Source organism: Fusarium phalaenopsidis, assembly GCF_050370095.1.
Source record: "Fusarium phalaenopsidis strain FUZ10S chromosome Unknown contig_32286, whole genome shotgun sequence".
NCBI classification, from domain to species: Eukaryota; Fungi; Ascomycota; class Sordariomycetes; order Hypocreales; family Nectriaceae; genus Fusarium; species Fusarium phalaenopsidis.
The window spans coordinates 3,772,727-3,785,297 of NW_028145413.1; the positions used below are offsets into that span (position 1 = coordinate 3,772,727).

The 12,571-nt window shown below is 44.3% G+C and overlaps 2 protein-coding genes across 2 annotated transcripts; both read right to left on the reverse strand.

Moving 5' to 3' along the window:
- Window positions 1–1,523: 1,523 nt before the first annotated feature.
- On the reverse strand, window positions 1,524–5,276 carry LRP88_03464 (ankyrin repeat domain-containing protein; the record flags this gene model as incomplete). The annotated part of the gene is made up of 5 exons (XM_083240083.1): window positions 1,524–3,339; window positions 3,397–4,008; window positions 4,378–4,835; window positions 4,886–5,198; window positions 5,257–5,276. 5 exons carry the CDS (start codon window positions 5,274–5,276, stop codon window positions 1,524–1,526), a joined length of 3,219 nt encoding a protein of 1,072 aa, XP_083105213.1.
- A 983-nt stretch (window positions 5,277–6,259) lies between these two features.
- LRP88_03465 (Six-hairpin glycosidase-like protein) lies at window positions 6,260–8,727 on the reverse strand (the record flags this gene model as incomplete). The annotated part of the gene is made up of 2 exons (XM_083240084.1): window positions 6,260–8,398; window positions 8,452–8,727. The coding sequence occupies 2 exons, from the start codon at window positions 8,725–8,727 to the stop codon at window positions 6,260–6,262; spliced, it is 2,415 nt and encodes an 804-aa protein (XP_083105214.1).
- Window positions 8,728–12,571: the final 3,844 nt, after the last annotated feature.

Genomic DNA, 12,571 nt, shown 5'->3' on the forward strand with positions numbered 1-12,571 from the left:
ATGGCCAGATCTAGCAGCTTTTAGATAGAATTAACTTAGTTTTAGATTACCTCTTATGTGCCTTCTTTGCATTGCGACTTATGTTTGTTTTGACCTTCTAGCTGCTAGAAACAGCTCTCATCTCACCGCTTTCAGTGATACTTAGGCCTCTTACTCCCCTAAGAGGACTATAACACTATAAGCCTTCTTTAGTAGCCCAAAGCACCTAACATTAAGTAGCTAAAGCAAGTAAGAGAAATAAAGTAGCATACAAAGCTAGATAATCTTCTTCTCCTCGTAATATCTCTTAAATTTAATAAACTAGTGACTTTTATAGCTATTAAGGATCAGGAGATAATAGCGACTATTTAATCACTTAGCTATACACCGGTCAAAGTGCTTAAGCCACTTAAGACTAGTCTCATTATTAGTCTAGCTATTTTAGGTTATTATAATAGCTTAATCGCCCAGGAGGTTACTATCTTAGTACTAATTAGCGAGGTAATATTCACCTACGCTAATAATAAACAGCTAGATCGCCTGGCCTTCTATATTAATTACCTAGATAACTATAATTTATTCTTAGTTTCTAGGCTATATTAATTTCGGCTTTAAACGCCTTTCTAAACCTATAATAACTATTCTGCTTGTAATTATGCCTATAAGAAAGCTAGTCTTATTAAAATTATAGAGATTATTTAATTAAATACTATACTTCGCGATTATATTTCCTACGAGGCGAAACTAGTTATAAATAACTATTAGATCTTCGCATTTAGCTCTCTAGTAGTTATATTTCTAAAAGAAATATATCTTAAGCTTTAAGTATCGCCTAATAAAGTTTAAAGCTTAACGCACGCTAACTAATAATATATCACGGTCGGCAAGCAATTAATTAGCTATTTCTTTTATACCATATAGCTAGGGGGGAAATCCTCGCGAATCTAAGTTAAGAATAAACTAAATAAGGATCTATTCCTCTAGATTTAATAGTTTGCGTGATTTAGGGATAGTATCAAATCGAGCTTGAATGCTATTCTATCGCCGATGTAGCCTATGCTCAGAGACCCGGTAGGTCCCTGCAGCGCGTCGGATGCTTAGCTTAGGGTTATTTTGAAGGGCCTAAAGGGCAAGAAGGGTTCTAGCCTCTATATTCGAGTCTGACATATTTAGTGGTTGGGAATCAATTAATCAAATGGAAAGTTAGATATAAGAGGGAAAAGTGCGACGCTTACTTGTCTGCGACGCTCGCTTATCATGTACGTTAAGCCTGTTGCTCTCAAATGATAATGCCCGACCTCGCCCTATCTCCCTGCCTATCGTAGCTAATAAAAATGTAGTATTTCAAATAGCAGACCTTTTTTGTTTATGTCTATCAGCTGAGTGGCTGATTGACTTGGGCTTTATTAACCTCTAGTAAGAAAGCCATTAATCATTATAGCCGCGTAAGAGTATTCTCGAATACAAGGTTCCTAGTTAGTTATTATGGTCGCCTTTGGTTGGATGCTCGTGTTTTTCACTCTTCTACCTCCTGAACAACACCTTCACTGAGAACCTGACTTCATCTTCTTGAAGAGGTTACTAATGGATCTCCGATAGCTAGACTTCTTCGGTGCCTCCACCAGAATAACCTGATTCCATTCAAAACTCTCGCTCGAAGTAAACTGAGGTTCGCCTGGCTGTACCGAGGGGTGTGGGGAGTCGAGATCTGTGGAAGCCGGTGGTTGGCTGCTGCTTCCATAATCTTGCACGGATATAGAAGGAACCGAGAGATTTGACAAAGAACTGAGAACGATTTGTCCTTTCAACAATGGTGAGGTCTTTCGTGGCCCAGGGGGCCCGTACTTTGACTCTAACAGTTCTGCAGTCTCAGTGTGACCGTATCGAATGGCAAGTTCGAGAGGTGACTGTTGAAACACATCTTTCGAGGAACAGTCGGTTCCGATATCCAGTAACTGGCGGATGAGTTCGCAATGCCCCATGGCTGCGACAACATGTGCAATCGTCCTTCCGCTCTCAAGCAATGCGCTCGCATCAGCACCGGCCTTTAGCAGGATTCCGAAAACCTGAAACATGACTCTCAAGTTACCGTACTCTAGACAGTTCTGTAAGGCTGTCGTGTTGCTCGAGGTGCGCGTGTTGACGTTAGCGCCGAACTCGCATAGAGCGCCAACACACTTAGCCGCGTGCTCGTTGCTCATGGCAACATAGAGGACTGGCTTCTTCTCTTCCTTGTAGTGAAAGGGACTTTGAATCTCGCGGCGGCCGTTCCGACTGACGTGGAATCCCAGCGATGTTTGAGGCCTGCGTTTGTTACTCTGAACGGTTGGTTCAGAATCCTCCTCTGCGGCAGTGCATGATTTGTCCGAGATCTGACAAATTTGATTCGGATTGGCGCCACAGACGAGAAGTTCCCGGATTAAACTTGCTTTTCCAAGTTCCGCAGCAAGCGATAAAGCCGTTCCACCAGTTGCTGAAGGTGTGTCGACGGAAAATCCCAGGTTTCGGACAGCCTTCACGATACGTGGCTGATCTAGGAGAATGGCCAACATGAAGCAGTTTCGTCCACGATGTCCACCAAAGATGTCGGACCTGGATGGCTTCAGCATGATCAAAATCTCATCCAGACCCACAGCACAGATGACGTTGAGGGGTGAAGCTGTCATAGTGGCTTGGATACGATTGCCGACAGAGTCAGTCTTTCTCACACACAAGGACCCATGGCCCCCGAAGGTTATGAGGCGACTTCTCCATTGTTTAAAAAGATTAGATTGCTTCCCCTCGCCACCTGAAGCCTGGGGACGGAATAGCTCTTGCAGGAGAGGGCGGAGAGTCACCCTCTGTTCAGGGACCGTGGCAGCTAGATGATCGCACAGGTAAAGGGTCGGGTACTGGAAATTGCTCGTGTTGGCTTTGTCCGGGGCGGCAATCTGACGCAAGCACATGTACGCGACATTTGCTTCCGCATTCGCAAAGTCGGGACGAGTTTCGAGATATTCTCGCACAGATTGATGCGCAAACCGTGGACACTCCTGTTTCCCATCATCATCGATAAAGTTGCAGGTAATGTCGAGGAGCTCTTCTCGCGAGATTGGCCGTTGGATAATGCTGTGAGAGACTTGCAGGATGTGAAGAATCTCGGGCCAGGCGATGGGTCTGCCAGCTACTAGCAGGAGCTGCAACGCGCCCATGGCCATCTCATAGCTCCACGGGCCGAGTTGACAGATCTGATCGAATGCAATCTTGTAGAGGTCGGACAATGACTGGGGAAGGTGGCGAAGCTCGTGAAGGACATCCTCTTCCAGTTTCATCCGTTGAGGGTCACAAAGGTTTTGAATCTGCAAGCTGACCCATCGGAACCTAATCCACACATGTTAGTCCGGAAAAGCGAGTTGGAGAGGAGTCACGGTATCTCACATTCCATCAGCTCTATGATTGAGCTCAAATGTAATCTGCCGTTGAACATCCGCCGATACATGGCCACGCAGGAGGCGTTTCTGAGTAATAGCCTTGTCCAACTCAACATCGATGAAGCGCTCAATATCGCCTCTGTTCTCTTGAGCGCTGATGTAGACGTTGGGCGTGGTGTCGAGCCGGCAGACAATGTCGCCATCGCTCCGACTAGTCAGCAAGACCTTGACGACGTTGGGCGATTGTTTGACAATCTGGTCCAGATACTCGAATATTTCATGCCGCCTGTCTGCACGAAGCTCATCAAGAGCATCGATTATGATGGTGGCTGGGTTGTCAGCCAAAGTTTTCAGGATCAAGCCAATGATACTCTCAATGTTCAGTTGTCTTTGTCCTATTCTCGGTTTCCCTACATGCTCCCATTCATGAAGGAGGTTCTCATTGACTATCTCCTCAGGGTCGTCGCCACAGAGTTGTCGAGCGATGCAGCGAAGGACTTGATCAGGGTTTGATCGACCTGCTTCTGCACTATTGCGAGCACAGTAAAAGTATGCAACAGGAGCGGCCATGGGGCCTTGCTCTGCTGCTTGGGCCAGGTGAAGGTCGATGACAGCCGAGCTGGTATTGGTTTCGCCGTTAGCTTCTATCATAGCGATGCTTAGAAGGGAGGTTTTATATACTTACGCAAGCTTACTCTTCCCGCATCCTGGCATTCCGTGAATCCACAGAGTTCCCGATATACTGGAATTCATCCAAGAGAGGAATTCTGACCTCTGGAAGAGCCATTCACCCGAATTTCTCAGCCGGCCTTTCGCCTCTGTGAGGTGATGAGATGCATAGCGAAGAGATGAGAGCCATCCAAACACCTGCTGTCTTTCTTCTACCAGCAGATGATCATGGAAAGGTTTCAACCTCTCAATGGTGCGCGTAGTCGGGCCCATGATGGATGCGATGGCTACCCTTACAGAGTCTGCCTTCTCACTCGACGTGGTAGCTTCGCCATCAGTCGCGTTGATGCTCAAATTGGCGATACTGGCATTGGCAGTCTCCAGCTGAGCGGACAGGCTACTGACCATGGCCGTTAGGTCATGCACACGAGCCGAGGTGCCATACATGATCTCCATGTTGGCAATCTGCGCCGTCCTCTCAACTTCCTTTTGCTTCGAGTTGACACGTTTCAGTGCATCTTCAATTTCCTTTGCCGGGTCGAACGTCGCCTTCATGAATCGTTTTCCGGTGTTGGTTGAGAAGTATTGGCAGCATGTTCCCAAAAAGCTCAGAACTGCTGCGTATAGCGATACCAATGAAACCTTCAAGTGTTCCGTTGCTGAGGTTGTGTGTTTCATGCACACAGCCTCAAAGATAGCAAATCTCGCGATTATGCTGGTCACCTCCTCTACGCCATCTATCATGGCAGCAAATGCAGTAGTATCGTTGATGCCTGTCTAATGAACATGTCAGAGGGCTTAAAGGTGATCAAAGTCAACATACGTACCTGAAGCAGCATCTTGATGACTGCCCAGGGCACCGAGGCATACCCAGGAGCAAATTGGGTAGCCGCGTTGCCGAGCATCTTGAACTTATCCACGCATTGTATAATCTTCTCAAAGACGTCACGAAGGATGATGACATCTCCACTCTTCTTCGTGATTCTCCATTGTTTCCTAATGCACACTTCTCTCTGCCTCCGAGCCTGGTACAGCAGGACTTCAAGAGCACCTCGCTTGTCGACCCCCTCGTCAGAGAATAGCTCACGAAGCTCGGGTTTGAGCGAGGCGACAGCTTTCCACCAAAGGTCTTCAGACTGGCTTTTTCACCGTTAGTCCCTGCGATTAGGTGCTGCTCCAAGATAGGGTCTATTCTTACCTATATAGAAACTCAGCCATCGCTATCGACGAAGCGAAAACTCTTGTTCATGAGTATCGAAGCGAATTTGAGAGGGAATCGAGGCCCAAGTCAGATGTCCTCATTAAGGTTTCGAAAGGAATCAGGCTGGGCTAAGCGATGTTTCACGGCGGCAAGGCAGCTGCCGCCGTGTTCAGCTGTGGCTTCGTCATCCGAGCTTCATTGGTTATCGACGTCTTGACGGCCCGCAATATCGCCCAGAGGCTTTCTGGCTGTCCAATAGCCGTAACGGGCTTTACATGCAACAGGTTATTTTCATCTTTTTGCGTCTTTTGCCACGTCAACTTGTGTTGCTCAGCCTCCACACGAGAATCAGGCTCTGGGACGGCAGGTTGAAACAAGGCTCCTTGGCACACTAAAGTTTCCTGTCGCGTATGACCTGATCAGGAAAGCGTGATCGAATCCATCAATGAAAAAGAGACCTTTACTGCCTCTTTACCCCCTGAAGCGAGTAATCTACCCAGGCCAAGGATCACTACTAAGCACGCAACTTGAGGAATAGCCCAAGTATCTCCTCTGCTGTGCGAAGGCTATAGAGAGGTCACTCACTTCATAGTTAGGAGCTTCACTAACATTATAGTGCTCTCTTTGAGAAGGAGATACGATCTTAGCTTATCTTAGCTTTAGGAGACTTGCCACTCCACCTAAGAGCGGTGCTTTACAACGTCACGAGGAGCATGCCTCTCTTCATTGGGTTAGATGCCTGTGAGTAACCTAGCCATAGTCTTCGCACAGCAGAGGAGATAAAACACACTTGCATGCACTTTGATATACACCAGCTACCTGAGCTATTAGCATAACTTAGTTACATTTAGTACCCTTTAAGCAGGTTGCCAGACGTGACAGATACCCCGTTTAGGACAATGCCAACATCCTCTGCTAATATAAGCCCACCGGTTTATCCCCTGGGAACCTTGGCGGTCGTCACAACTCCACTCTATGCTTATCCCTAAGAAGCTATAGATTATTTCTTGATTTGTTTAATGATAATCTCTTGGCTAGCACCGACTTCGAAACTGGTGCCACTCACAACTTTTCCATTCAACTTAATAACAGTCTTGTCAAGGGGTGTGGGTAGGGGCTTAGGAAGATGAACAGTTCCACGGGTGTTACCATTGCTGGGCCCACGAACTTTCATCTGCAAAAGGCCAGAGACAAACTTCCACTGAACCTGGATGGGTCCATGTGCGGTTGGGACGCGGCCCTTGGCCCAGCTGAGACCCAAGGTCATGGGTTCAACCTTCCACTCCCGGTAACCAGGTTTGACGGCCTGCACGCCGAGAACATGACGGCTCAGCTCGGCCGTTGGGCCAGCACCCCACCCATGGCAAAGGGAGGTTACCAGGCCCAAGCCTGGGGTGCCATCGGGATTTAGGGTTTCCCAGAAACAGTTGGTGTAGTTGGCATGGGTAGGGTTTGCCATGGGAGCCCAAAGGGTCTTTAAGAGGAGCCGGGCGGTATCAGCATCGTTGGACTCGAAAGCTGCGCGAAGATGATAGGCCGAGGCGTAAGGGCTGATCTTTTGCGCGAATCCGGCCTCAACCGTGGAGTTGCTGAAGGCCAGTGGACCCGCAGGAAGTTGGAGTTGGCTCTCGAGAGTTGACAGTAGCGACTTTGCTGAAATGCCATGACTCTGAGGGATGCCAGATAAGATGGCGATTGCATTGGCGTCTTGGGCAAATCCAGTTGGGATCTCATTAGTTAGGACATAGACCCCAAGGGCATCATTCCAGAGATGAGAGTGAATAGCATCGCGAAGGCTCTTGAGACGATTCTGGTATACAGAAACATCGATGCCAGCATCCATGAGCAGAGTCTGAGTCTGCTGCAAGGCATAGGCGTAGAGAGAATTGAACTTGGAGCTTGCACCCGTCTGAGGAGGATCATAATAGTTCCAATCTCCCGTCAATGAAGCGTCGGCGAGAGTGAACACACCATTCTCCGACTTGGAATGCGCCCAATCCAACATGGACACAATACGAGGAGCCCACTTCTTGGCAAAGGCAAGGTCGCCTTGGACATCATAATTTTGAGCCAACGCGTTGAGGAAATTGAAAGAGTAGCCGACAAGGCCTGTCACATTGACGTCAAGAATGTCCTTTAGTGGTTCCTGCTGGATCTTGGCAGTCGGGATAAAAAACCCTGTGGTTGTTTGGTAAGAACCAAGCAGTTCAAGGGAGCCCTCAATAAAAGAAGTGCCGTAGGTGCTCACAAAGCTTGAAGCGAGTGAGATGTCGAGATCTCCCGTGTAGGCAATTCTATCGCGTCGAGAGCCATCCACAATCGTATCGGCAGGATTAGTTCCCATGACGAAGTCGTCGAGAAAGCTAGGGTCCTTTAGAGTAGATGAGTAGACCTCTACTCCATCGAGGGTGGCAGCTTTAAGGTTCCGGTAGTAGGCTGAGTGGCGGAATGGTGCTCCCAGGCCGAAAGAACCAAAGAATTTGGTCGCCTGACTGAACTCCAAAACCATTTGATTGTTAATGGATACCGAAATCTCCGTCATGTTGACCCGGGCATGGACGGAAAGCCACTTGCCAACCTGGGCGTCGGCGGCAGATGGGATTGAGCCAGAGTGAGGAGCATATGTTGCCGAGGCCACGCCAGTAACCACGTTGCAAGAAATGACAATGGCATCATTTAGAGTGTCCGACAAGACCGAGAAGCTGAATTCTCCGGTGACGGGCTTGACTTCAAAGTCAATCTCATAGCTGAGTAGCTGGGCAGCCACGCCGCTGGCGAGAGCTTGCGGCGCTGCACTCTCGACGAAAGCACCTTGATCGGTGACTTGCCAAAAGTCCGGAATTGTGTCTTTGGGAATTTCCGTGAGTTGTGCCGTCCTGGCACCAGTGTACCAAATTCGAGTCAAGTCGTTGTCGGAACATTCAAAAGCTCCAGGGAGTTCGGTGAGCGGCGTAGTATGAACGGTCTGCTTCACGCCCACCTTCCTGAGGCGCAGTTCACCAGCCGTAGAAAGATTGAGCTTTTGATAGCGGAAGGCTCCTTGAATGAGGCGGTTGGTGACAACTCCAGGCTTGGAGATGTTGTATTGGTTCACACGATAGTTGTCCATGGCAGCTGCGAGGGGGAGAGGCCCGTCACTCTCGAGGAATTGTCAGCACGTTAAATATGCCACTAAAAATGCTAATAACGTACCATGTAGTTGCTAAAGGCATACTTGGACTCGGCGAAAGTGAGCTCGAAACCGGAAGCATCCCCGGATGTGGACACAACCTCAAAGGTGGGATGTCCCTCAACATTCTGACCATAATCGAGGATCAGAATATCAGGATCTGTCCCATCTGACGAGAGGGATACCGTTCCTTTGGTTGCATAAACGACTGTGTCTTGATTTGACCTTGGCTTGACCACTACCCCGGCCAGTGCCGAGCGTGCCTGAAGAAGTGCCAAAGTTGCCGTCAGTAGCAACATTGTGGCCAGGATATCGAAGAGGCGTTTTGGCAAAACGAATAGGAGGAGGGTTTCAGATGGATATACGTGGGAGAATAAAAGGAATGCAAAGGAAAAAAGAAAGAGAGAACGGAAAAAGTAGAGGCAAGTTTTGCTGCTTCGCAAGTGCTAACGATGTGCGCAATTGATGGCCCATCAAGCGTGTCCCTGGCCGGTCTGAAGATATAGGACATGTTACACTTAAATACCTTTGTGGAAGAATCTTGGCTCGCCTGTCGATGATTTCAGACCCAGCATAATCCGGCTGTGCCCAAGTCTCAAAGCTTGGCTCAGCGGGACCCAAAAGGGGTAGAAGCGGTTTAGACTACAAAACGAGGCTTAAACGAAGAACGAGCTCCACGTCATGTGGCTCGTGGAGGTTAAGGCCCTGATGCCAATCGTACATCTGAGGATGACTGGGACATCTAATTTCCGCCTAGATGAATGCTAAGACACGCTTAGCTCAAATTATTAGCTATAGGCGCTATATGTGTGAGTGTAAGCTGTCTAAATTGCATACGTGGGGAAAATAAACGTCGCCATATATATCACGCTAGCCTAGAGCGCCAGAGCTTGCCTTCTTTGCCGTATAAAGCAATCCTAATAGCTTTCTGCCGCTTTCCCTGACTGACGTAGGAAGGTGATAACTATAGATTAATATGAGCTAACCGCAGACTAATATAAAGCTATTCATAGATATATATCAATAAAGATAGATAAACCTAACCTCTATGGGCTATTAGATAATGCCCTCTCGCTATCTAATGATATTAATAATGCCGAGATATCCTTAGATGACGCTGCGGGCGCGAGGAGGCATATAAGGATATACCTATATGCTATTAAGGAGCGCCTAGATAATACTAAGTATATAGAGGAAGAGTTTCTCATAAAGCTTTTAATTAAGGATAATATTAGTATAGATTAAGAGAGATTATTTAGGATATTTATTATCTTTAATAAGTAAAATAGAAAGGCGCCTCGCCTAAGAGATTATAGTGATCCTATTACGCAGGGCATATATTAAACCACTAACCTATAGCTCGCGAGAGCGTATTTTAAGTAGGTACTTAAGGCATTAGAGCTAGTCTTTAGTAACTTATTTTATATGCCAAAGGCTATATTTTTTATCCTCTATAAGTAGCTTTAAAATAATATTATTACTAGTAATAGTTAGGAGATATATCTAGAGTAGAAGGTATTAATTATCCTTTAGATCTTTGCCTTTAGCGCTATATAGAGGAATATAGTAGGTATCTTCTCTATTAACCAAAGCATAGTCTCGAGGGTATTCTATAAGATTATTAGACCGCTGCTTTAGCTATATAACTACTTCGTGATATAGCCGACAGCAAGGGAGCTCTCTCTTAATATGGAATTAGATAGCGATTCTATGTAGTTTAATGGTGCTATAGGGGCAATAGATGGGACTTATATATGTGCCTTTATCGCCCTTGAGTAGTAAGGAAGGTGGTGGTTAAGGAAGAGCTAAGTCTCTTAAAATATACTCGCCGCAGTTAACCTCGAGGGCCGGTTTATATATATGCTCGCAGGTGTAGAAGGCTTGACTTATGACTCCGCATTGCTTTGGATCGCCCTCATATAGGTAGACCCGTGGAAGCTCATATTGCCTCGCGGGCGCTTTTACCTTGCTGATGTAGGATTTCCTTCGAGATGTAGTATTTTGATGCTATTTATAGGGCATATATACCACCTCAAAGACTTCTGAGACCGAGGAACGCTGCTGGACTGCGAAGAGGAGGTGTTTAACTATAGCCACGCTAAGCTGCGGCAGGTAGTTAAGCGGGCTTTTAGCATATAGAAGAGGAAATTTGTAATCCTGCGTAGGTGCCCTCCTAAGTATGATTTTAATAGTTAGCAGCTTATTATATATGCCACGGCGGGTATATATAACTTTATCTTAAATGAAGGGAGAGAACCTGCTGAGGAGAGGAAGCTACTTAAAGAAATGCTTATAGAAGAAGAGAGTAATATTATAGAGGCGGCTAGAGCTTATGCTGACTCTATTATGCCTTTCTAAGCTAGTAGGCATATGCGAGAGTATATTGCGGCGTGGATATAGACTTAATATGGCTTTAAAGAATATATTAGAAGGCGGCGAGAGCGTGAGGGCGTTGATGATGTTAATAATGAAGTTAATAAAGCCGGAGAGTGAGAAGAAAGGAGTTGTAACTATAAATGCGGGGGCGGTGAAAGCGGCGGCGGCAGAAAAAAAATAAGGCCTGTTGTTAAGGGCTATAATAAAGATATTAAGGCTAGTATAGAGGCATTAAAAAATACTATAATTTATATATAAAAAGCAGCTTTTAAGCTAATCTAATTATATAAGTTAATATTAATACTACTAATTATTATAAGCCTACTTATAAGGCTTAGCTATAGGCCTAATTTTCCTCGTAATCTAAGCCTCTTTTATAATAATTAAACTTAATATATTTTATATTATAGTATTACCTAGATCTTCCTAGAATTAATAAATTACTTAGATTATTAGTAAGAGCTCTTTCTCCTTTATAACCTCCTTATAGTTAGCGATAGCCTTCTTAATATCCTATAAGCCGACTAGGCAGGCATAAGAAACTATATTATAAGTCCTCTAGGTCTCTTAATGCATTAGAATCTTTTTTATTTCCCCCTAGGGCATACCGCTAAGATCCTTATAATTATTATATTTCCTCTTCTTGCGATGATTAATAAAAGGGTTATTTAGCGGTATATTACTTATAGGATAAGAGCTAGAGTAATTTTAAGCGCGTTGGCGAGGCTATAGAGGTAATAAGACCACTAAGCGGCGACTAGGTAAGTTTCCCGCCTCATAAGAGTAATCCCGTGATATAAGGAGAGATTACTAACTATCTTATATATCCTATGATAATATAAGAAAGGCATAGTTATCTCTCGGCGCCGCTTATTCCTTAGCTTTAGCTTTATCCGCCGCTTTTTTCTCTATCGTATCGTAAGTAGCTACTACTTCCTCTACTATCTCTATCTATGTTGCCCTGCCTCGCGCTCTTCCTCGCTAATAAGCGCTATCTCTAGATAAGTAAATCTATTTCCCGGCGGGCTTATCTTTTAAGAAGATCTTATTATATTTCTTAAAATTAATATTATTAGAAATAAATAAACTATTTATAATAATTTTATTCCTTAAAGAATTATATCTCTTAAGGTAGAGATTTTTATTATTTTTATTTATTAATAATAAATTAAACTTATATTTATAATATAATTTAAAGTAATATTTTATATCTTTAAAAATATATTAAAAGGTCTTAATTTATATAATTTTTATTATTATTATTTTTAATACTTACTAAGTATTTAGCTATTTTTTTTAAAAGCTAGGGATAAATATCTTAAATAATAACTTATAAATAAATCCCTTTTTTATTTTTAGCTTTTCTTAATAATAAGCTTTTAATAATCTCTTAAGGAAATATATCTCTTAGTCCTCTAATTAATATTAACTTATTAAATTCTTTAAGTTATTAATATTATTTTTATATTAATAATCCTTTTATTTTTTAAATTCCTCGCTTATAGCTAATATAGACCTTAATAACTAGCTAGATAGCACTATAGATACTTTAGCTAGCGATTTTATATATACTATTAAATTTCATAATAAGAGCTAGGAATATAAAAGCATCTTAGTAATCCTAGTATCTTAAGAGCCTTATTTTAAGTATTAAAAGGCGATATTATTATAGCTCAAGAATCTATATTATAATGACTTTAATAGCTGCGGGGGAAGGCGGTAAGAGGAGGTATAGTATTAAGCTTAACGGGGTTTTAGTATAAGACG